At 40.2% G+C, this 26,215-nt stretch overlaps 1 protein-coding gene across 1 annotated transcript in view; it reads right to left on the bottom strand.

The window, feature by feature from the left end:
• Positions 1-26,215, bottom strand: part of GABRB3 (gamma-aminobutyric acid type A receptor subunit beta3) — a 115,857-nt gene that overhangs the window by 30,758 nt on the left and 58,884 nt on the right. Inside the window, exon 4 of the mRNA XM_075737549.1 lies at positions 4,268-4,488. Coding sequence (XP_075593664.1) covers positions 4,268-4,488 — 221 coding nt within the window. The remainder of the gene's footprint in view (positions 1-4,267; positions 4,489-26,215) is intronic.

Genomic DNA, 26,215 nt, shown 5'->3' with positions numbered 1-26,215 from the left:
CTGGAATAATTTACAAACGGAAATTCCTCAGCTGCTCCGTACTTTAGGGGGACATTTTCTTTGCACTGAACATTTACAAGTGCCCTTCTGGACCTTCAAGCAAGGTGCTAAACACAGGGCTATTACTTAAGGCGATGAATGTCTCCTCAGTATGATGACTACTAGCAGCTTGTGCTGGTTTTGGCCCAGGATAGAGTTAATTTTTTTCATAGTAGCTAGTACGGGGCTATGGTTTGGATTTGGGCTGAAAACAGCGTTGCTAACACAGGGATGTTTTCGTTACTGCTGAGCAGTGCTTATACAAAGCCAAGGTCTTTTCTGCTTCTCACACCACCCCACCAGTGAGTGGGCTGGGGGTGCACAAGGAGTTGGGAGGAGACACAGCTGTGACAGCTGGCCCCAACTGGCCAAACAGATATTCCATACCTTATGATGTCATGCTCAGTATATAAAGGGCTGGGGGGAGAGGAAGGAAGTGGGGACACACACATTTAGAGTGATGGTGTTTGTCTTCCCAAGTCACCGTTATGCGTGACGGAGCCCTGCTTTCCTGGGGATGGCTGAACACCTGCCTGCCCATGGGAAGTGGTGAATGAATTCCTTGTCTTGCTTTGCTTGTGCGCGCGGCTTTTGCTTTACCCATTAAACTGTCTTTATCTCAGCCCACGAGTTTTCTCACTTTTACCCTTCCAATTCTCTCCCCCATCCTGCTGGCGGGGAGTGAGCAAGCAACTGCGTGGGGCTTAGTTGCCGGCTGGGGTTAAACCACAACAGAGCTCTAGCTAAGCATATAAAACTAGGATTAGCCTAGGGTCTTAGAAGAGAAAACAGTCTTAAATCTGTGATCATTGATGAACAAGGTCTTAGCAGCGATTGGCTTTACAAAGCCATACCGATTGTGCAATCAAATGATCTTGCTCCAGAGTCAATTGATAACTGTGCTCTAAGTAGAGCAAGCAGGCACACTTGGGCATTGCTGCTATGAGGTTTCTATGCCATGCTTTCCTACATTCCCCTACATTGACCTAGGGCTCATTTAAGATCCTGCAGCAGAATCTGCATGAGCTAAGTTGATACAAGAGGGACTGTAGTACCAGCATCTTAACTATTATGCTGTATAACTAGCTTTAAATGCCAGTCATACAGAAAATAGGAACTTACAAATGATTAATTTGTCAGAATTATTAAAAATTATGCAGCTGGCAAACTTGCATTCAACTTACTAATTTCCTTATGACCTTTTAAGGAATGTATTTTTATTTCGGCCTGTTCACATACTATAGTGGTTCTGTCACGAGTTCCAGCACCAGAAACTGCACATTTCTGCTCAAGAAACTTTTTACACTACAGCAAAATGTACGCTTTTAATATCAAAAATATCCACTGGAAAAGAAGATACAGCTAGATAGTAACATTTACCCCATTTAGTCAAAGTAAGCTGAGTGGTCAGAGGTCCCTCCCAAATGAAAGTTCAAGCAACCAAATTTAACTTGCACAAATACTCACCAAAAGCAAATGTTAATTGCTTAGGTTTGTGCACGCTCTCAAGAAGAGCAGGTTTTATTTTTTTATGGGATGAGATGCTGCCTGACACAGCAGGACAGCTAGGTTTCACGAACTCATCATCACAGCAGTGACAGAGAAACAATTACAAGCCAGACAAAGATAAAGCGGTACACAGATACACATACATTTTGGGTGAAAGCAATACACAAAGGAAATATTTTTAATTGCTTAAAATTCCCTACTCCAGTCACCTGTCCTCTGGATATAGCTTCTCTTACCCTTCTCTGCTACATTATTACTGGGCTGATTGCCTTTCATTATTTTGATATATTGTATAGGAACCCCACCTGTGATGTGCTGGCATGTGCTGCATAAACAACTGACAGAAGGATATTTTCTGTCCCCCAAAAGTTTACAATATAAATCAGTCTGAGCAATAGAAATACTTCTGTCACTAGCTCACAGTCCTGATCACTAACTTGATCTTCTTTTCATCTTGATACAGAAATACACTCATCCAAAAAAGAACAGAAATAAGCGTGGTTGCAAACACACAAGCAGTCAGAAAGACTCTATTTTTGATACCCAGTCTATAATGTCATTATTTCTTTTTTTGGTCTGTTATGAAAAAAGGCTGTTGTATCATCATATGTTTTGTATATTGTTGTGAACAAGGTAGAACGAAGTCAGTATCATTTCCAAAGTAAAAAATTCCCCAGAAATGGGTTGAACTTCAAAAAGCTATTGCCCCATTCCTCCACCCTCACAGATTTTTGCTGTGGTAGCAAACTGCTTTCTCTGAAGTAGAGAGAAACCTTGGATAACTGAAGGTCAAGTCTTTCAAAACTATGATAAATTCTACATTGTTCAGAAGAGAACACAGAGCTAGTGTGGCCTCAGGATCACTTTTGTGATAAATTTTTGAGGAACTGCTTTGTTCCATGGATATTCTATAATTGGTTGCAACCCTCCAAAATTTCCCCTATTATTCTCAGTGATTCTGTGTTTTGTGGCACATGAAATGCCGGGTTCTGGTCTCAGCCCACAGGATGAATCACTGCATCCAGACTGCAGCTTGAGGCCAATGCCATCGAGATGCTCTGAAGCCATAATACAAGAAGTTAGGCTAGTGGTAGAGCAACACCGAGCTCAAGTCTATAAATCAACAAAGGTAACACTCAGATATTTTCTTCCTTCTGATCACAATGTCCTATATTTTGCCAGGTTTTAATTTCATACAGTTATCCTTCATTAAGGATGGATACAGTGTGCTTTCAGAGGGAAGGCAACGGGAAGAAGTTTGCCACATGTGAGCCACTGGTGAAATCCCTGCCAGGCAAATACTGTCAAGTGAAATGCAATCTGCCTGTGGACATTAAAGTTATGTAGAAGAGGAGGCTAACTTATTCAAATACACTATTTTATGACAGATAATCCTCACCTGAATGACTCCGAACATTTTTAGTGTGACAGAAACACTTCTATACATTATTAAGATCACAAGATTTCTAATCTCTATCACTTTTTTATTACATTGCTTGTGGGGATAGTTCTTGAGGTAGAGTAAAGGAAACAAAAATATCTTGCATCATTTTTTTGGTATTAAACTACTTGTGGAAGGAATCCTAAACCTGCAGTGTTCCATATTTGGTCAAAAACATGTGAGATGAAAGCCTCCTACTGCTAAAAACAGTTAATTATAGAGACAACATTTCCTGAACATTCTGAACTTCTTTCAAGTTGCATAATAGGCTGAATCTGTTTTTATTTTGTCTAGAAAGATTCATCCAATTATAGTTCATCCATGAGATGTAATAAGAGTTAAAGAGGTGAGAGACCAAGTCCCAAGTAATGTAAAAAGTTCAACTGTTGATAAAAAACAGCATCAGGTAAACTAGTCATATAATCCATCTGCACCACTCTTCAGTTCTCATTCGTTTTTATACTAAGGACTCTTTATCCTGCACTATGTATGTGCAGCAATCTTGGGTATTATCTGTGCTTAAAAATATAAGAAACTTGCGATGATGGAGCTTTCACTGGCAAAGACTTGTTTTGCTGGTATACTTTAAACCACTGGAGCAAGTAGAGTAACCTGTCCAAAAAAAAAAGCAACTTTTTTATACTACTGAGTCTTCCATTACAATTTTTGCTAGTGTAATTACATTTATTTAGGGAAGGATTTTTCAGCATTCCTAACCTTAAAAGCTATGACAGAAAATGAAGAAAACACAGGTCAAGCCTAAAATACATAGAAAATAGGATAATGTAAGGTCACTTTGTACCTGTGATTTGAAGTGTAACATATTGCAGTGCTGATCCCTGTTTGAAAAAATCACTGAAGGTACCCATAGTCATGCTCTTGACTGTGGCTGACTCCATTTAACCAGAGTTACTTATGGCTTTTTTTTATAGACTACAGACACATCAAGAGACAACGTAAGTGCCCACATTCAATCTTACTGCCTGTAGTTTGGGCAAAATTTTCAGGTTTACAATTATTGCGTGCCTTTCTGCTTCCTATAGCCAGTGGGCTTTCCAGATATGGTGACTCTACAGAAACAGATAAAACCTGACTGAAGGTGCTTCTGGCAAAATTAAGAAACATCGAGTGTGTCATTTGTTTTCTACGGGCATCTTTCAGAGTTACAGGGAAGGTTACATAATACGCTACCCAATGTTTGTAATAACCTTGCACCGGGAAGCAAATATCAACAATACACAACAACAGTGATTAAATCTTCATCATAGAAGTACAGACCTGAGGCCGTAAAGCACCGTTCCGTCCGGGTGAAGGCGAATCATTCGATTCTTCACGGTAACACCATGCACAAATGATTTCTTGTCATTTAAGAAGTAAGTGTCAGGCACCCAGAGCTGATCTGCCACTCGGTTATCAAGCGTGAGGTTGAGAGGTATGCCAGCATAAGCCAGCCTCTTATCTCTCCAGTACTGTTGAAAATACATAGTCAAAGTGTAATCCTGGTAAGGAAAAAAAGAGAAGCACAAAAGTCAATCATACTTAGCGTAACTAGAAAAATATTTTTTCCCTGTCACTTGCCTATTTTGCTGTTGGTTTAATTTGATTTTAAATATTTTTTTGAAAAAATGCTTAATAAAAACATTAAACATTCCTATCACTTATTAAATAATTCTAACAATTCAAGTATCACTCTAGTCTAAGGGAGCATTTCAAATCTTAAGAAATTCAGCTATGGTTGGTACATTTTTTCTTGCTCCTCCATTTCTTTCATTTAGTCCCCCTGACAACTACCCAAAATTATGATGTTCATGGAATGATAAACAAGGTAATAGGTAAATACTGCCATCTTCCCCATTTTTAAAACCAATAGATGAATAGAAAAACATTTACAGTATTTTGAAGTAGTACACAAAACTGTATCTGAAAAATAAAATGCAAAGACGTTGTATATACATGCGCCTTTCTGTGATACACATCTTGCAGTGACATAAAGATTTTCTCATCAACAGGCTACACAGGTACTTAGAAGAACAGTAAATTACAGTAAAATCCTACTAATGTTAATGCTTAGTTTTCATAAGTTAAGTTTCAGTTAAGGTTCATGGTATCTGCTAATAGCTGTGATCACTAACATAAGGGCCTCAACACGGATACAGAAGCCTAAAACATTAATTTTAAAATACTTTATTTCATTTCAGAATTTGCTAACTTGACTTGGTCATGTCATAATAACTCTATATTGGAACACTTTAAAAGTCTTAGACAATAGGCCTCATTAATTAGCTCCATGGTATTATTAAAAAAAAATAAAATTACAGGAACATTTTAAAGTTAAGTGAAAAAAATTGGGGTGAAAAATCACAGAAAACAGCAAAATTGCCTGTTAGGGAAGAAAAACTTTTGTCTTTTCTTTCCCTCAAAACTTTCAAAGTGTGGAAGGATGTTTTCATTTTTAGACAGATTGTATTCATGAAATAAAAAAGGTGAACATCTGAAAATAATACTTTCTTATATATGGAAATTAATGTCTACAATTAAAGAAAACACTGGGTTTAGGTCTGATAATATTGCCGTATTTAACAATGAAAAAAAAAAAAGAGATGGTAAGCGCAGGCCATTAAAACTCTGATTTTCAAATTACTGAAGTGCTCTAAATGATAAAACTCTTCATGAAACTCTTCACAAAACACTGAGAAATTTATGTGATCTCCAAACACATTTAAATATTCAGCAGCAGGTGTGCAAGCCGCAGGGTACCTGCATTTGCATCTGGTTCTACAAGCTGGTGATGCAAAACCCCTCAGGCTTGCTGCTTGTTCGGGAAAAGGATGCTCAGGCTTTCTAAGTACGGCTGTTGGGAATGGTCCATTCTTGTAATGGGTTTTGTGTGGAAACAACCTGATTTCAGACACTGATCCTGCCCTGCTTGCCTCAAGCCCTACAGCCTTTCCTTGAAATCAAATGAAACTTGAGCACGCCTTTCACACTCAGAGCCTTTGCATTTTTTATTCGATGATTCATTCCCTTTAATGAGGGAGCTGCTATAGCTTTAAGAAAACAATTCTAATTGCTTAGAAAAATAAATCATTATAGATATCAAGGACAAGCTGTTCCCATTTTAGGAAACTAATAGGAGACCTTTGAAAACAAAAGGGCCTGGTGATGGGAGAAAGGAGCTCCTGTGGAACTGCCTGGAGGGAAGCTCATTCTTCAAAACTCAAATCCAACACGACTGCTCAGGAGAACGTGATCCGACCTTTTGGTCGGCAGCTTTCTTTGCTGGGTCTAATCATCCCTGCTCATCGCCAAACAAGGTACGTGCTACACTGGGTGCAGGCGCTTTGCTCCCATTAGCACTTCAGGAAGACCACACCTTTCCTCATGTTCTCTGCAACCAATTTTCTGACACAGATGCATTAGAATGAATATCCTCTACAAGCTCTGTTTCGCCTTAATTAAAGCTTGTTTCTATTAACGTTCAAAATTTGCTATGTGCTTGGCATCTATAGTGGTTTGCACACCAATGCCAAGGAATCAGGGATTATAAAAGCTGTGGACACATGAGCAGTACACCAAAAGCTCACTATGTATAAATGCACAATATGTGCGCAAAATAATGCAGAACAGAACTAAAGAGATGGGGTGGCACTGCGCAGCATTGAAAGAAGTGAACCAGCCAGCCCTAAAATGTAAGAGGACTGGTACATTTGAGCAGAAGAGAATTTTAGGCCAGCCTCCTTTTTTCCTTTGGCTTGAAATAAAATACATGTTAACAGCTAACAAATGGAGTAATTGACTACTCCTTTTAGCTAAATAAAACATATGTAACAACACAAGCAGTAATAGCCTGTCATTTTATTTTATTTAACTATGGCAGGGAACTACAGAGAAAAAAGTTTACAAATTGCAGACAGAAAACAGTAAAATCCAGCAAACGTCAAGAACTTTCAGTGTCTTGACTGAAAGACAAACTGCCAAAATACATCCTCTAAGGTACAAATTTTGTTAGTGCTTTCTCAATTAACCTTTACTTCTTATTTTGTCTTAACTTGGAATAAAAACCACCTATCTATACATCTGTTAATGTATATGACTGTGTTTGCATGTATTGAAAGCAATGATACCCCAAAAAGTTATTTTTTTTAAAAAAAGTACATAACTACATGCAAAATATCGGCTCATTCCCAGTTCTTTGCTTGGTATCTACTAAGGAAAATGCTCAAGTAGCATCTTCTGCAATGGCAATATACTGTGCGGAGGCACTGACACACCTGCCTAACCCCACTCTCTGCACTTTGAACAACAGACATGGCAGAAATAGAGTTCCCAAGAAAGCACGTGTGCTGCCACACACCTTGAATGCCACACACCTTGAAGGATGACTGCACATTTGTGCTCTGTCAGCCTGACCTGCTCTGAAGACAACAGGTTAGAAAGAATTAATATTGTTCACCATCACACTTTTTTCGATCATCTCAAAGCAAAAAGCAGCAGCAAACTCGTATTAGAACTGCACTGAAACTGCTTGGTTGTGCAAGAAACGATAAAATGAGCAGGACCAAAATCATCACCAGCAGAAACTAAGCCTATTAAAACCCGTGAGGATGTCAGCTCTCGTTCTTTGATTAGCTAATTTGCTAGGCTGTCTACCCATAAAGGAAGTTTTCCTCTTTTCTATACTCCAGAGGAAAATGCAAAAGTGGTTTGAGTGTGGACTGGAAAAAATGCACTACGTATTTGTCAGGTATAATGAGAAAATGGACTTTTACCCCTAGGTAAGTAGCCTACAAAGTTTATTAAGGGCTACCTTCCTCCAGGGGAGCTTATGATGACTAGCTCTGATATAGAGGTCAAGAGGGTAGATGTCTAAAGCTAGAAGAGATTAATCCCACTACAGCTACTCTATTAGGGTGCTATTATATGTCAAAGATGACACAGAGCTGCCAGCTTTAGGAAATTCTAACTACTGCACAGAGCAGCGGACAATCTCCTCAGCAGCAAAGACCTCCATAAATCATATTTTTTTCCCACACAATACCATGCCGCATCCAAGGTCCCCCTTTCCCCTCTCCAGTTCCTCACAGTAATAGACGCATCAGGTTGAGAATGGTAACAAAATCACTCAAATCCCTGACAGAAAGACAAACACAGTGCTTCTGAAGTATAGGAGAAATGTCCTCAAAATGGGAAAAGCTGGACTGCACAGGCAACAGGAGCTTTCTTTTGTGTATTCAAAGACCATGGAACATCCTACATAAAGAACAGTGACGAGCATCCTTGACTTTCTAGCACTGCAACGATGCCACTAACGTAAGGAAAGGCACACAGAATGGTATGCTCGTGGTTTTTTTCAACATAGTTTTCCCTGGGTACAAAAAATAAAAGAAAAAACTCAAATAGTAGATAATACTTGGGAAGGAATTTAGATACAATGGTAGACACACCTGTATCACAACTTAAATAGAGCATAATATATCTGTATTCTCCAGGTGTATTATCGTGATTTCAAAACATCTTAAGCAAGAATTACAGAGACTCACAAATATTATATGGTGCTAACTATATACAAAGAAATTTTTAAGTGTTTTCTACATGATATTTGTCTCTTCACAGACCAAACATACCATGTAGGAAGCACAACTATGATTTAACTACAAAGCAACTTCAGACAGGCAGAATGTATTATCGTATGTTACTGTACAGTACCTAATGCACTGACTATAGGACTAATGAACAATAAATACTAATATGCTGTAATCTTAAAAGCAAGCAATAATTTGTTTACTATTACAGGGTTTGTTATCTTTAGCTTTTCTCTCCTGCACTCAATAAAAAGGAAAGAAAAGATTTTAAAATATGGTTTGTTCATCAAAATAAAATTAGCAGCCATATAGCAGCAATAATGCTCTAAAATTGACTGTTTACAGTCTTGGTGTGGTATGTATCAAGGATGTTAAAGTTTTCCATTAGCTGTAAAAATGATGTGTTTCTTCAAAATGATTACTAGATAGAACACTATAATTAATAATTATGATGGAGTACTGTTAATGTGGCAGTTAATAAAAGGAAATTATTCATGCAAAATAAGTAAATACATTGAAAATTAATGGAAATATTAGGAAAAGTTATGCAATAAAAGAAATATTTCACTGCTTGGGAGGACAACCTTGTTAGCTACTTCAAACACAGATTCCTGTCTTAGATTTGCATTTGGATGTAAATTCACATCCTGGTTTTCTTCACCACCAGAGAAACGTGATTATTAGCGTCGGCTTTTGGATTATTTATTTTTGATGAATTAATAAAGTAAATATTCAGTGGATAAACAGTTGACAATCCGTGCCTTAGCCTCCATATAACTTCAAGATCCCTTCCCTCATCTTCCACGCAATTTCAGAAATTAGATATGGCTGCTGTAGCATAAGGAGCTATGTCTGAAGCATTGATGAGTGAGTTACATTCTTCCCAATAAGCCCAAAGTGAGTTGCAAAGCCAAACTCATGAATCCTATGCTTTGATAACATAGCTGTAAATCTGTCCTCCTACTGTACACAGAAGAGACCTGAGAAATAGATTCATGCACATATTAATTTACATAGTTAAATTTGAATATAATAAAGACATATTCAGAAAGGCTAACCTTAGGAAATCAGAATTTACCAGCAATACCAGTCAGTTGTGTGAGATGATAATTCAAAATTTTCTAAAAGCTTTAGCAACTTACATATTTAAAAAAATTTTTATCAAAGATTTATTAAAGAAAAAAATATATTACATTTTACCTGTTGACATTTTGATTTGCCCAATGTCCAAACTGTACATGACTTATTTAATTGTCAGTGAATGGAGAAAATCACTGAAGTCTATTATTCTGCAGTCTTTTATAAGAAAACTGCCTGATCAGAACCTCTCTGGTGTTAGATGTAGTTCATGAGCAGCCTGAGTGAAGGAGATTTGTGCATGGACACACACACACACACATCCACCCTACCCTATCAAAGCACCTTCCTGTAATGTTTCTGGGCCCACCTGCTATTATCCTCAACATTCATCTCACCCATAAGATCCTGACCCTGGCTTCTCTCTGACACCACTCAAAAACCCTATAATAATGACTGGTTAAAAACATGGCACATATTTTCCCAAGCATGTGGCTAAAAGAGTCTTCTGTTAAGAAAATGCAATGCTAAAGCAGCAAAATTACACTGATTTCACTGTGACCCTCCATATATCCGTGTTGTCTTGGTATTCTTTATACCAAATTACCATGATTTTTTTCCTCTTCTACTGAAACACACAAGCATGGTGTTATAAATAGATACAAGGAAATATTTAGCCTCCAAGAAACCATTTGATGCTACAAAATAAAGTTTCCCAAATAAATGTACGATTGCATAGGTCTTTCCTGTCCTCTCATACCTTTTGGCACAAGAGTTTATGTTTCCACCGCAACCACAGTGCCTTCTCCAAAGAGCCTGTTCCCCACCGAGCATCTCTGGGTGCTCCGAAGAGGGTTGCCATACCAACCAGCCCTCGGCTTTCTGCAGGCAAAGGGAGCATGGTTGACATAGCAACCGGCCAAAGCAGCTTCTCCCCAGCTTTTCGGGGACAGGTGGTGGTCACTGCGACAGAAGAGGAGCTTCTCAGCAGGAATGAAGGCAGCAGCCGGGCACCCTTAGTGGGCACTGCCCCACGGCACCTTCCTGCCATGGCCATGGGAGCTTGCTCTTCAAAAGCTCTTTTCTGTATGTGTTCCTCCGCCCACGACAAACTGGCGGGGATGCCTTCCCGCTCGTGGGATGTTCTCTTATCTGAACATCAGAGGACACCAGCTGATAAGGAAGCAAATTCTTGGGCTTAGTTTTGGTAGGCGAATACGGAGAGAGACAGAAGAAAGTTCCTGCAAATATTTCAGTTCAGGGACATAAGTCAGGATAATAAGAAGCCAGTCTGAGCTATTTAATCCCTGACAGATGGGGGCAGGGGGACAATACTTAAATATTCCTTCTCTGATTCAGAGTATCACAGGTATTACAGCACCATAAGCTTCTCAGTAATCAGAAGTTTCTATTCCCAAAGGACTGATGAAAGAAAAACTAACATACACCTTTACACATCAAGGGTATCATGCTCTCTGATCTGGTGGCAGAAAGCTAGCTAAAAGAAGTATTGGTCTTTCACTACACTCCTGAAGATCTGTCCAAAGATTATGTGGCAAATTGCAATCAAAATCCACTTGATGATGGACAGATACAACATAAAATTCAACATCTGATGGAGCCCTCCTAAAAAAAGAGGAACAGAAATAGAGATGTCAAATGTTTAGATGCTATACTTGAAAACTCAAAAAGAGATCAAGGCAGACAAAACCCCACCAATATCCTTAAAAAAATCACCACCTTATAAGAAAGAAAAATAATCCTAGGCTCAGTGAGGCACTGAACTTGCTTCATAAAACACAAATTTATTTATTTTAGAGCTCACAGGACCTCAAAAAAATAGGTAAATTTAATTGCACTAATTGAAATCCTGCTAACAACCTACAGGGAAGAAAAAATCAACCTTTATCAGCTGTCAGCTGGTTCCCACGATTGAGGCAGCTGACCTTAGAGAGATGGGAACTGACAACTAATGGATTGTGCCTCCTACACAGTAGCAGGATGTGCCACGAGTGAGTTGGAGAAATGAGACAGTGCCCTGAAATCTTAAAGCTATGGGGTTTTTTTTCACTTATGTGATATGAACAGAGGCTAAAAATTTGGGATCTACCAGGTACTCATTTCAGAGAATTAACGACTTCTTACACTTCTACTTTGTTGTTTCCATAAATATATCAACTTATATCTCTCTTTGGCATTACTTGAATTATCAATAAAAATCCAGAAGGAAAAAACAAAACTCAAAGAAAGCCCTATAAGTTGATATAATTTGTCATATTTGTTCAGGTCTTCCTATTTCTTAGACTATTGTATGCATAACTCTTTTAGTGACTGCAAGGTGCTCCAGGATGGGAGGGATGAAGGTAGTTAAGAGCCTCCATAGCTGAGTATACACAGACGTGTTTTAAATACTGTCACCATAAATATACAGCTCTATGACCCTCTTATTTCCTATGATTAAACATGAAAACCATCCAAAACAATTTTCAGTAAATCCATACATCAGATTGAAAAGTCTACAGTCTTTTTGTCACCACAGAATTGTAAAAAGACCTTACTAAAGGCACTCCAGAACTCGTGTGATATTTTTTTAATCGCTCCAGAGTTAACAAATAAAACAAAACTATATTTAGGAACAGAGAGCTAAGGAAAACATGCCCCTGCATGAAAACTGAAATACATATCCGTTCACATCCACACTTTTTTGGTTAAAAAAAGGAATATTTACTCCACTGTGGGGAGAATTTTTCAGATTTTCTCACCTCCAAACCTATTCATTTGCTGACTCTGGGAGCCAGCCAGCCTCACTGGCAGTAGAGCAGCCAGGCTGACGCCCAAATTTCTACTTGCTGTCTATGATTATCTGAACCACCGGATATTCTTATAGGAAATCTGATTCAAGACAGACACCATGAATAAAATGCCCTTTGAGAAAGAGAGTGAGAACACATTTGCCATCAAGTGCTTTTAAAACACGTAACTTGAAACATGATCCGTGTATTTTTCAATATCACGGCATATGCCATTTGGGTGTGCCAGGCCTGGAGGGCACCCCCAGACCTTGCTGGTCCTGCCAGCCCCCCAGGGCTCCCCCACCCTTCCCAGGGCCCAGGACCCCATGTCAGCCCCCACAGGGCTCCCCTCTCCCAGCCCAGGGCCCAGGACCCCACATCAGCACCGTGGGGCCGTCAGCCCCTGCACCAGCAACACCGCAGTAAGGCCAGTCTCCAGCTCCCCACAGCCCTGCCTTGCCTGGCCATGGGCCCTGCTGAGCTGGGCCCACCCGCAGGCCCATGTCCCAGCCTGGCTTCAGCCTGTCTCCATCCCCCTGGAGTTGCCCAGTGCCCAGGGCTGGGGCTTCCTGGTGCCCCCCCAGCTGCCCTGTGCCTGGCTGGGGCAGCCCTGCCATGCTGCCCTCCATGGGGAGCCCCTGCCACTATGGCCACCATGACAGGGTGGGCCACAGCAACTGTGGCTCTTTACATGTAAATGGGCCAGTTCACTGGGACCAGGACATTGTGCTCATTTTTGAGTAAGGAAATAAACTAGAAGAGATTTCTCTGCAATGGCAGAGAGTTGGAAAGGTGATTAGTGAACTGCCCTGCGCAGCCCATTCCCTTCCCTCCAGACATGTTCCTTCACTGCCAGCTTCCCTCAGTTCACCCTTTTGCTCCATCAGTAACGCTAAATCCAACTTTACATCTTGCAGTAACAAAATTGGGATGCATGCTAAGTCAAAAGCAAAACAATGCATTTGCTAAGAACGCATTACTGCGGGTAGGTTAAACTCATCATGTGCCACAGCTATGTTCATAAAACTCGGTAAAGCGCAAAATAAATAAATGGGTAAAAAAAAGCCAAACACGGCATCCAAGAGGAAATATTACAAGCATATGTGATATTTGATCCCCACAGAAACCTCCTGCTGTGCAGAGATTTGCGAAAGAAGTGGAAAAGAGCGTGCCCCCTGCCAGTGCCATTTAAAATATTAGGTTGTGAGTGATTTATTGCTGAGGGAGCATCTCCCCTCCTGCACATCATCTGAACACCCTGCAAAGATCTGCTAATAGCTTTTGGAATCAGGGAATCAAGATGTGTCACTGGATAAAGAAAGATGAGGAGGGTTTCAAACTGCAATGCTGCCCAACTCCTGAAGCCGCAAACAGGATGTTCTAAACAACCGACTTGAAACATGTATTTAGTCACAAATCTTCAAAACTTCCAGTTTAGGTAGCCAGATTTTTTTAGCAGTGGAGTTCTCTGATGACAGTGGGCACTCCCAGGGGGTTTGCATCTACTTAGAATACTTAGAGCAGAAATCATCCTGCAGTGAATAATGTGCTGGCTACTTTCCCCTTCGTGCAAACCGCATGAAGTTCAACAAGGCCAAGTCCAAGGTCTGGCACATGGGTTGGCGCAATCCCAAGCACAACTACAGGCTGCGCTGAGAATGGATTGAGAGCAGCCCTGAGGAAAAGGACTTGGCGGTGTTGGTGGATGAAAAACAAGATGACCTGACAATGTGCGCTTGCAGCCCAGAAAGTCAACCATATCCTAGTGCATCAAAAGCAGCGTGACCAGCAGGTTGAGGGAGGTGATTCTGCTCCTCTACTCTGCTCTCGTGAGACCCCACCTGGAGTACTGTGTTCAGCTCCAGGGTCCCCAACATAAGAAGGACATGGAGCTGTTGGAGGAGGTCCAGAGGAGGAGCATGAAGATGATCAGAGGGCTGGAGAACCTCTCCTATGAGGCCAGGCTGAGAGTTGGGGTTGTTCAGCCTGGAGAAGACAATGCTCCAGGGAGACCTAATTGTGGCCTTCCAGTACCTAAAGGGGGCCTACAGGAAAGCTGGAGAGGGACTCTTTATCAGGGAGAGTAGTGATAGGACAAGAGGTAATTGCTTTAAACTTTAGATTTAGGTAGATTTAGGTTAGCTACAAGGAAGAAGTTCTTCACTATGAGGGTGGTGAGGCACTGGAACAGGTTGCCCAAAGAAGCTGTGGATGCCCCCTCCCTGGAAGTGTTCAAGGCCAGGTTGGATGGGGCTTTGGGCAACCTGGTCTAGTGGAGGGTGTCCCTGCCCATGGCAGGGGGGTTGGAACTAGATGATCTTTAAGGTCCCTTCCAGCCCAAACCGTTCTGTGATTCTATGGTTCTGTGATCTGTAGACAGTAACAATACTTTCTTCAAAGCTATTGTAGGCTATTTTCTGACATCAACACATATGTGCAATACAAGATACCTGCAAAGACGAAAAACTGTGAATGTATTTCGCCATGTGTTCGCTTCAAGTAACTGAATGTAGAAGGTGCTACTTGTGTATTGTGACATTCCTCCTAGTGTGGTACCAACTGGAAGGACAGAAGGCAAATATTTTTATTTCCTTGGAAATTTGATGAACACATTGAGAACTTAAAACTTGGTTTATATATTTCCTTCACAAAAAGTGTTTTTCCCTCACTAGACAGTTACTCTGATGTATGTAATGCTTCTCCTGTAGCAAAATTACTTGTATAAATCTGTGCTAGGTGGACACACTGATTTCAGTGGTGCTCCTCAAATTCAGAAGTAAAGACACAGACCAGTTATTTAAGAACTGGAGTCTTCCTTGCAACAAGTATAGGCTATAACCACTGCTCAATTACTTACCTAATTCATCTACTATTGTCAAATACTTCAGAACCAGCAAAGTGCATTTAAGAGGCAAGAAATCATTTTTCCCATGAGGCCTTTGGGTGAACAAAATGTGGCCGAGTAAAGGGGCATGAGCAAGCTACATTATATACCATTGCTTTCAGCCAGAGATTAGTATTCTGCAGAGCACCTCAGTTACAATAACCGGATGGCTTCCTCAAATACAAAAACTATATCCTTGATTATCTATCTCTGCTCTTGTTCCAGCAGTGCTTTTTCATGCTGGCTGGAGAATCAGTCCTTCAGACAATGGTGCAGGGATGAAGGGTTTAGATTCCTCAGGAACTGGACAAACTTGTACAAAGTCTGTACAGCAAAAATAGGATTCAGGTAAAGCTGTGAGAACTAAAAACTAGGAAGATTACCAGAGAAGGGAATTGAATTAAAGACTATAGGAAAGCCAACAGGTGCAGAAGAAAATCTTGCTTGGGGGATGAATCACAGGGGGGTGAAATTAAAAAAGCTTTATATCCTTGAGAAAAAAATAAGACAGAAGCTGGTAAAACTCATTTGGGACACAAGTTAAGCTCATTCTGCATCCAAAAATACCATTTAAAGATAGCACAGAAAAATAAGCAACAAGATCAAATGCATATATGCTGCTATCGAAATGCTGGAAGTTTTAAAATAAGAGAAAGGAACCAGGATACCTAGTTTTAGCTGAGAATATTGACCTAAGAGGAGCATCAGAGACTCGATGGAAGGGAAGCAGTCAGTGGAAACCTGTAACATAAACCAAACCACATAGGCAAGAAAAATAAGGATATAGTGTATGTTAAAGAAAGCTTTGCATCAGATAATTAGCTGTGCTGAATGTTACACATTATCTCTATGGATTAAGATGCCAGGCCTACATAAGTATTAGAAATAAATTGTCACTGCCTAATCAGGATGACAATGGTGTCAGTGAGGTGCCAAGAGAGATTTAAGAGACAGCAAAAAAACAAATTAGTAATCAGAAACTTCAATCACCCCCATGTAGACTGGGTAAATGTCAGGTTGGGGTGTGATGTAGAGACTAAATGACACCACAAATGACTGATTCATGGAGAAGCTTTTGGTGAAAGCTGAAACAAGGCAAGACACTCTTGCCTTGGTTCTGAGCAATGTGCAAGTCATGGGTCAAAATGCAGTGACAGAACAACTGCTCCATAACCCTGATGGAATTGGGAAATCATCTTTTAAAATCGAGAAAGGTTTAAAATTACATAAAAATAGTATTTAATTTCAAAAAGTAAATTGTATAAAAATGAGGCTGCTCAGTTCCAAGTTGGACAAAAGATTGTTTATAGTCATCATAACTTTGATAAGTATATCAAAACATCAACTTTGATAAGTATATCAAAAAGTAACTGTTGAGTAACAAACAAACCCCAGAATGTTTAAAATTTTGGGTAAATAATTTTGTTGGAACTAAAAAGATGTACTTCCAAAATAAGAAATCACATCCAAAGGAGAAAAAATAGATAAGAAGATAAACATAGAAAAGCAAGCCAAAACCACATAAGCAATAATTTGCTAAAGGCATTTTTTATTATAAATCACTAAGTGGTCTTAAAGAAAGCCTCGTAGAACAGGACAGTAGTTCCTGCCATGTATTAATGACTGGGTAAAAGACAAGAAACAAACAATAGAGCCTAGCCGTCAGTTTTCACAAGAGCAGGAGGTCACTTGCAGACCTGAACGGGGATCTGTGCATGACTCCATTCTGGTCATCATCCTCATAAATGGCATAGACAGGGGATGCACATTAAGGTGCTTATATATGCTGCAACATTTCTCCGAATAGTAAAAAAGAAAGATGAGAGTGTGAGGAGTTGCAGAAGGACAGCAGCATTTCAAACACCCAAGTGATAAAACAGATAAAATTCAATGCTGATGCAAAAAGTAATCCATAAGGGGAAAAAACAGTCCTAACTGTGGCCTAAGCAGTAGGTTCTGAGCTAATTATGGCCACTCAAGAAGAAAAAAAAGTTGTGATATTAATCAGTAGTGTTATGAAGAGATTAGTTCAATGTTCCGCAAAGTCATACTAAGCAAACAGAACATTAAGACTATTTGGAAAAGAAACAGAAAAAAGGAAAAATTATTGCCCTGCATCATTTTAATCTACTTGCATATTGAATACTGCGTGCAGTGCTGGTCCCTGTCCCCAACAGGACAGAGCATAACAAGGTACCATGAACTGCAGCAAGAGGAATGAAAGGCACAAGATCGTCTCCCTGTAGACAGACAAAACACACAAGGACTTTTCTGACTAAAAAAGAAGTAACTAAGAGATATATTGCAGATATCTGTAATAATTTGTGGAGGAGATCAACAGCTATTCACAGTTCCACACTTTTAAAAGCAGAGAGCATCAAAAGAAATCACCAGATGTCAGGCTAAAAACAAGTGAAAGGATACTCTGTTTTCATGCATATGTGTCAGGATGTGCATGTTTAAACTGGGCAGTTCTTACCCACTGCTTCACCAAAGATATGTAGAGGTCTTAGGAAGCCCCTGAGCAGTTTCATAGTTTGATGCTGGGAGAATATAAAAGAAATACCACAACTCAGTCTTTTCCTACTTTTATACTGTTCTTGAGCCTTTACCATTGCCCATGGTTGGAAATAGGATACCGAGAAAGATGGACTTTGGTCTAACTTCCTAACGCCATTCTCATTTCCTTATCTTCTTGGAGTGTGCTATTAAATCACTTAGGACTCATTGTTCATAAGCTGATGTGCTTGTCCTGTGGTGTTAATAAGTTGTTGGGCCTGACAACTTATCGTTCCAGGGGGAAAGGAAGTAGAAGTTGTGACCTAGAACACTTAAACAATTCATTTTTGATTCAACTGCATATGAAGATAATTTTGTGCATGAGATTTTTGCAAATAGCATAAATATGCCAATGTAGAATATTTAACTGCCTGTCAAAGTTCAGAAATTATTATAGAGTTGCTTCTTTAATGATGTTGAGTGATAGTTATGTTCACTTTAATTTGTCTAACATCTGCTTCTGGCAAATGTAAGCAGATGCGTCTAATTATTACCTTTCGATACTTCTATATGCACAGCATGAATAAGAAATTGAAAAAAAAGATTTTTGTGAAGTAGAGGTAAAATGTCTTTGAAGCAAACAACACAGTAATGAATCAGATAGGTAAAATATCTATTTTATAGTTGGGAAGTTAGCAAATAAACACAAAAGATACATTATTCCAAGTGAAAATATTGTTTGAAAATGATAGATATATTTAGTCTATGTGAAATTTAAATTAGTTTGGAGCTCGTAGTCAGAACTGTGTTCTTTCCAATTTATGTTGATTGATAGGGGTAGTACTCTTGACCTTATTTTCCAACTGCAACACCATTCACATTTTATGCCAGTGTTTTTTACATGTTGAAAGATTTTTAAATTGGTTAAAAAAACCCTAATTAAAGTGGTGCATTTATCCTTTTTAACAACACAACAATTACATAGATTTCTGGTCTACATCAGGAGACAGAAGTTTAACTATAAATACCCTGCGACACAATTCTCCACTCAACTACGTCTGTCTCTTCAAACTGGGACCTCCAATCCCATATCCCCTCATGCAACCTCTCCACCGTTCTCACCTACATCTGTAGTCCCAGATTTTGGGTCAGTTGTTGACAGCACAGCTCTTGGACTTGCTACCGTGCCCAAGGACAAATTGCTGCCACCCAGCTGGCTACTGCCACACAAGCCTCCAGACAGGCAATGCGGTCCACCTCACGTGCATGGTCTTGCTGCTGTGCAAGGGAGTAGCTACCAGCTTTACATCTGTATTTCTGACTGCTGCTCTGCTCTGTCCCTGACGAGGGTTCTGTTCTGCAAAGTAGCACATTGGAGAGTCTCTGGCCTCTTTGCGGTTATAAAATATATTGAAAAAAGAGGGTGTGACGGGTTTCTAGGGATCAGGAAAAGCTGAAGTCTGAAAGCTGTTGAAAGAGCAACATAATCTCAAACAAAGAAAGAAGTCACACTATTCACACCAAGTGCAAAGTTGATTAGGTTATCACCTCTCACAGAGCACAGATCATGCCAGTAAAGAATCATAGAATCATAGAACCATTTAGGTTGGAAAGAACCTTTAAGATCATCAAGTCCAACCATTAACCTAACACTGCAAGTCCAACACGGAACCATGTCCCTAAGCACCACATCTACACATCTTTTAAATACCTCCAGGGATGGTGACTCAACTACTTCGCTGGGCAGCCTGTTCCAGTGATTGACAACCCTTTCGGTGAAGAAGTTTTCAATAGTATCAAACCTAAACCTCCCCTGGCACAACTTTAGGCCATTTGCCCTTGTCCTATCACTTGTTACTTGGGAGAAGAGACCAACACTACAACCTCCTTTCAGGTAGATATAAAGAGCAATAAGGTCTCCCTTTAGACTCCTTTTCTCCAGGCTAAACAACCCCAGTTGCCTCAGATATTCCTCATAAGACTTGTGCTCTAGACACTTCACCAGCTTTGTTGCCCTTCTCTGGACACGCTCCAGCACCTCAATGTCTTTCTTGTAGTGAGGGGCCCAAAACTGAACACAGTATTCGAGGTGCGGCCTCACCAGTGCCGAGTACAGGGGGACGGTCACTTCCCTACTCCTGCTGGCCACACTATTTCTGATGCAAGCCAAGATGCTGTTGGCCTTCTTGGCCACCTAGGCACACTGCTGGCTCATCTTCAGCTGGCTGTCAACCAACATCCCCAGGTCCTTTTCCACTGAGCAGCTTTCCAGCCACTCTTCCCCAAGCCTGTAGCACTGCATGAGGTTGTTGTGACCCAAGTGCAGGACCTGGCACTAAGCCTTGTTGAACCTCATACAGTTGGCCTTGGCCCATTGATGAAGCCTGTCCAGATCCCTCTGTAGAGCCCTCCTACCCTCAAACAGATCAACACTCCCGCCCAACTTGGTGTCATCTGCAAACTTACTGAAGGTGCACTCGATCCCCTCATCCAGATCATTTATAAAGATATTAAAGAGAACTGGCCCCAGTACTGGGCCCTGGGGTACACCACTTGTGACCGGCCGCCAACTGGATGTAACTCCATTCATCACAACTCCTTGGGCCCAGCCATCCAGCCAGTTTTTTACCCAGTGAAACGTACGCCCAGCCAAGCTGTCAGCAGCCAGTTTCTCCAGGAGAATTCTGTGGAAAATGGTGCCAAAGACTTTACTAAAGTCTAGGTAGACAACATCCACAGCCTTTCCCTCATCCACTAAGCAGGTCCCCTTGTCATAGAAGGAGATGAGGTTAGTCAAGCAGAACCTGCCTTTCATAAAACCATACTGACTGGGCCTGATCACCTGGTTGTCCTGTACATGCTGTGTGATGGCACTCAAGCTGATCTGCTCCATACCACTCCCTGGCACCGAGGTCAGATTTACAGGCCTGTAGTTCCCCGGATTTTTCTTCTGGCCCTTCTTGTAGATGGGCGTCACATTGGCTAACGTCCAGTCAACTGGGACCTCCCTGGTTAGCCAGGACTGCTGATAAATGATGGAAAGTGGCTTGGTGAGCACTTCCACCAGCTCCCTCAGCACCCTTGGGTAGATGCCATCCAGCCTCATAGACTTGTGTGTGTCTAAGTGGTGTAGCAGGTCGCTTAGCATTTCCCCTTGGATTATGGGGCTTCATTCTGCTCCCCATCCCTGTTTTCCAGCTCAGGGGGCTGGGTACCTGGAGATAACTGGTCTTACTATTGAAAACTGAGGCAAAGATGGCATTAAGTACCTCAGCCTTTTCCTCATCCTTTGTCACTATGTTTCACCTCGCATCCAATAAAGGATGGAGATTCTTCTTAGCCCTCCTTTTGTTGCTAATATATTTATAAAAACATTTTTTATTGTCTTTTATGGCAGTATCCAGTTTAAGTTCTAGTTGGACTTCGGCCCTTCTACTTTTCTCCCTGCATAACCTCATGCCATCCTTGTAGTCCTCCCGAGTTTCCTGCCCCTTCTTCCAAAGGCCATAAACTCTCTTTTTCTCCCTGAGTTCCAGCCAAAGCTTTCTGTTCAGCCAGGCTGGTCTTCTCCCCCGCCAGTCCCTCTTTCTGCACGTGGGTACGGCCTGCTCCTGCACCTTTACAATTTCCTTCTTGAAGAGTGTCCAGCCTTCCTGGACTCCTTTGCCCTTCAGAAGAAAATACTGTATTTAAAAATATCTATTCAATCCACAGACAAATTCTTTTAGCAGTTTAAATTTTAAGAATGTTAGTTACACTATTAAATGATCTGATTTTATTCACAGTATGTAGACAAAATGGCTCTGCTCATAACCAAGTATCACATCTTGTACATGGTACAAAACCTGTAAATAGTTCAAATTCTGCTAGATGAGAAAGAACTACCTAAAACCATTTGGCATGCCAATATAGATCAGAAGACAAGCTACAAATAATTATTCACCCACCTCAGAGTGCTATAGTGATTTTTGATTCTGTTCCTATGTATCCAAACCGATACTTTTCTGCACAGTTAGCTAGTTTCTGTGACAACGATAATACGTTTGTATCTTTTTCTAATTAGAATTGCAATTATCAGCTACTAACAGAAGCAGAATTACCAAATCTTTAATTATATAAAACAACAACAAAAAGTATACCATATCTCTAACTTAGAAATTTAACGTACGTGCGAGTTGCACTTCAGTATATAACCTAGTTTTACATTATCTCTTTCCTGTTTGTCCAGGTTCACCTTACACAGAATTCATTCCTGTATGGCCAGCTTTTCTACATGGTCCCAAATCCAGCAGCTTGCCTTCAGAGAAGAAGCTGCTGGATGCTGAGCACATTAAAAAGTCTGATGCTGTACTGGGGAAAAAAGCTCTTAGAAACCTGGTCATAATGATGGAAATGGATGCATTTGAAAAACATGGCTGATTGATTGGTTATCTCTTACAACTAACTGTAACGAATGCATTTACACTAATAAAAGAATTTACTTTCTTTGAATTCAGATCCTGTATCCCAGTGATTTATTTTATGCTTAGAAAAGGCCTTTGCTAGAATTATTGATGTATGTGTTATTATTAGAATAACATGACATGGTAGAAATATTCTAAATGGATTCATTAAGTGGGTCCCTGATAATATAATAACTAAATAGAAATATAAATGATTTATTTTTCCTACTAGATACACAGATTATACATGTATTTGTACGTGCAGGCATGCACGCTTTAAATCCTAGTTCCATGTTAGTGTACATGAGAGAAACATCCAGTGTCTTCATGTCACACTAACTCATATTTTCGGTAACACAGCTCCCCTACCTAGGCTTTAAAAAGCTACGGGTTTATGGTTAACATTACCATTTCAAAAAAGTAATTTGCTGATCATTCACAAGCCATCTGAAATATATGAAGAGTCACTGCTTGGAGCTATTGTTTCAAAACCGTTACCTGAGACTATGAATTCTAGAAGGCTAACTTGATTAAAATTGATTTTAAAAATATCAGTAGGTAATATTGCTTTTTTGAAGTACAAGGATTTATTTTACATACTTTGTGTTTTCAGAATTGGTTGACCTTCCTTTGCGGGAATATTCTTCAAATGACTACAAGATGTAATGTCATTTGGGTGTTTCCAGTTAATGACAAATACAAATTGTATTGACAAATGTAGGAAATTAGCCCCTGTTTTTCATAAGGCTAGAATTTCTTCAACTGTCATATGGTCGGGACACACTCCAGTTATTCCTATGTAGTTAAGGTCTCCTTTCAGTCAAAGAGGATGAAGCAGTTTGAAACTGGGGAACACAGAAATAGAAAGTCAGGTGCCTAGGGACTAAGAACAACAACATTAACTTCTCAGTTGGTAGGAAGTGTGGAAGATGAAGCTGGGTATTTTGGGTAGTTGCAAGAGTAGCAGGAGTTACCACTGAAATGCATATGTGAAAGATTCTATTGCAATCCTCGCATGCACCAGGTGATGGAAGTAGCAGTGCCACTGCACAAGGTGTCAGTTAAAATTTCACCTAAAATACACCGTAAAGTTCTCGACACCTTTCTGCAAAAACTTAAACTGGAAAAGATGTAGCAAAGGTCCAATCAATGTCCAAAGGAAGAGAGAACCCGTCTCCTGAATAGGACACTGGCTTGTTTAGCTCAGTGACATGACAAACGGAGTATATTATGACTCTCTCCCTGTACCACATACATTGATTTCATTCAAACTGAGTAGTAGAAGATGAAAGGAACATGTGCACCTACATCTTAGCAAAACACGCAGTCAGGACGCATCTGCATTGTTTACCTTGATCCTAGGGAAGGAAACACTCCATGTTCAGATGTAATCTAAGACAGTTTACAATTGATTGCCTCAAGAACCACCCTCCCACACTTCTTCATCATTTAGCATTAACTTTTCACAGAAAGTCCTAAAATAAACTCCAACTTATATTAAAAAAAAAATGGAAAGAGATCTTTTTTTTTTTTTTTTTTTTCCCCAGAGGTGCCTAGGTGCAATTAGGATGTAGGTTCTTAAATTACTTATGATCTTAAACTCCTTACCAAAGCTCTCATGAAATAAATTGTTCACATTTTAATGGGAATTAATCAGAATAAATTAATCAGATTTTTTCTAATTTGTTAGGAAAAAATGTATTAATTCTATTTAGAAGCATCAGTTGTCTACTTAATGTTGATCTGATTCATTGGCCGCTGTCATTGATTGTCACTAATGAAAGGTTCAGAGTGTTCACTTTAGATGATTTATAGTGTTGAAATCAGAAAATCTGAACTAAACCTGAAGCTGTGGGACTTGTCCAAGTACACTTAGGACTAAAGCCACAAAGCTCTTTACATATCTCAATCCTATTCAAGTGCGGGTGTCACACTGCTCACACGCATCAGTGTGCATTTGGAAACCGGAACACGGACCTGAAGAGCGTGTGAAACCATGTGCAGAGGGTCTAACGATAGTGGAGGGGTGACAGTGCCACACTGCATTGCTGCAGTGCCTGGAGATGCCTGATGCCACCTGCTGATGGGCTGCTTCACCAAAAAGTGATGTAAAGGCCCAGGGACAGAGGAGAGGGAGACGAGAATGTGTCTTTGAGAGTATAGTTTGAGTGGCGTGAGGGGTCTGTAGTAGGAGTTGAAGACCTCTGTGCTTCTGTGATCTGGACTTTGGAGTTTCTCAGGAGCAGACTGAGAATATCCTTCAGTATGAGGATCCCAGTGTGATGCACAGGGAAGAGCTCATGAGACAGGCTGATGAGGAAAGAAGACACAAAGCAGAGATAAAGCTCTGCTTTGGCATCCTGACTCTTGGCAAAACCAGAGTGTAAATTACCCAGATATAAGCAGTTGCTACTTTCAGATTGTTTCTACATCATCATGTTAGCATTATCACAGTTTTATTTTAAATATGCTTATTCTTGCATTCAAGGAATACATTCAATTTTGACTGAAAGGAAGCATTAAAAGGAGAAGATATTGATGGAAACCTGCAACAGTGACAGTGTGCAGTTTACATGTAACTACAGTTACTGTGGTACTTAGGATGAGAGCATATTCATAGCTTTAATGCACCAGACCTATGGCATGTCCACGTCCAGATAAGCATTCTCTAGAACAGAGTCATAGTAGAAGAGCTGCACATTTTAAAATACTTGGGTTGTGTGATCTGGATTCTGGACTGAGCTCAGACAGACAATTCACAAATAATGGGCCAGATTCAGCTAATGTGATGCTATTAGAACTCCACAGGTTCTGATGGGGTTGTACCCCCGTAAAGGACATGTACATTTCTCCCAGTAAACAATAAATAATGATTTGCAGAGAATGCTATGATGGAAGACTAAATATAATCCAGAATTAAACATGCATGCTTCCTTCCTTTCAGGACAAACACTGGATTTTTCTGTTGGTTTCTGCCTGCTAAATATTTCTTCCTCCTTCTATAAACTGAGTTCGTGCTCAAGCAAGTTCTTCATTTATTGATTTTTTTAGTATTCCTCCTACAGTCATCCGTTATATGGTCTGTGCTACTGGAGCTTTATCCTCTCTGCCATATTTTTGTTTCTGAGTATATCTGATTTGGTCTGTACTTGCTTTTAAATGCATTCCTCCTTCCACGGCAATCATATTTCTTCCTCTAAATATCTTCCCCCATACTTGTTTCTGCCACTATGCACTTTTTAGATTACACTTGTTACAATATTATCAGACCAGAACAATAGATTCCTCCTTATTTCTCTGCTGTGGATTTAGTGTGAATTCACACAGATCTAACAGTGCAGAAACTGACACTGAACATTTTAAGGTGTTGGAATCAATCTTTTTCCACAAGCCAGCACTTGTATTTATGTGAACGTGTTTTAATAAGTATTTCTCTTCCTTACAAAAGCGCTGTGAGTAACGAACAGTCATGCAATTCTGCAGGGCTGGGCTTGGGAGCTTTGCTGGTTGCCGTGTGTTGGCTCTCGCCATACTTCTCTGCATCAGCTGTGTTTAGTCACTGTTAGATGCAACCAGTTTAAACCTCACGAATCTAAACCTCTCCAAACCTCACAGGTAGTAAATATAACTCCCTGCCTCAGAAAGAATACGGATCATTGAAGCCCCCTAAAACCTAATGATTTTATCAATATGCTCAGGTTTTTACATATGATCTGAGCCACCTGGGCTCAAATTTAGCAGGCCCATAAATTCAACAGACAGAAGCAAGAGGAAAGCTGAAAGACTTCCAAAGTTCAGCCAAAAGCACTCTGCATTTTATTCTAAGATTTACATGCAGGTAAAAAAAAGGTAACTTTGGCTACTGACCCCTCTCTTTCTGGCAGCTTCCACGGGCTGATACTGCTGTGTGTTTTAATGTGGCATTACAGAACAAAAGGTATTCACAGGAG

Source organism: Balearica regulorum, chromosome 1 (assembly GCF_011004875.1).
Source record: "Balearica regulorum gibbericeps isolate bBalReg1 chromosome 1, bBalReg1.pri, whole genome shotgun sequence".
NCBI lineage: Eukaryota > Metazoa > Chordata > Aves > Gruiformes > Gruidae > Balearica > Balearica regulorum.
This window is presented reverse-complemented; position numbering and strand designations above follow the sequence as displayed.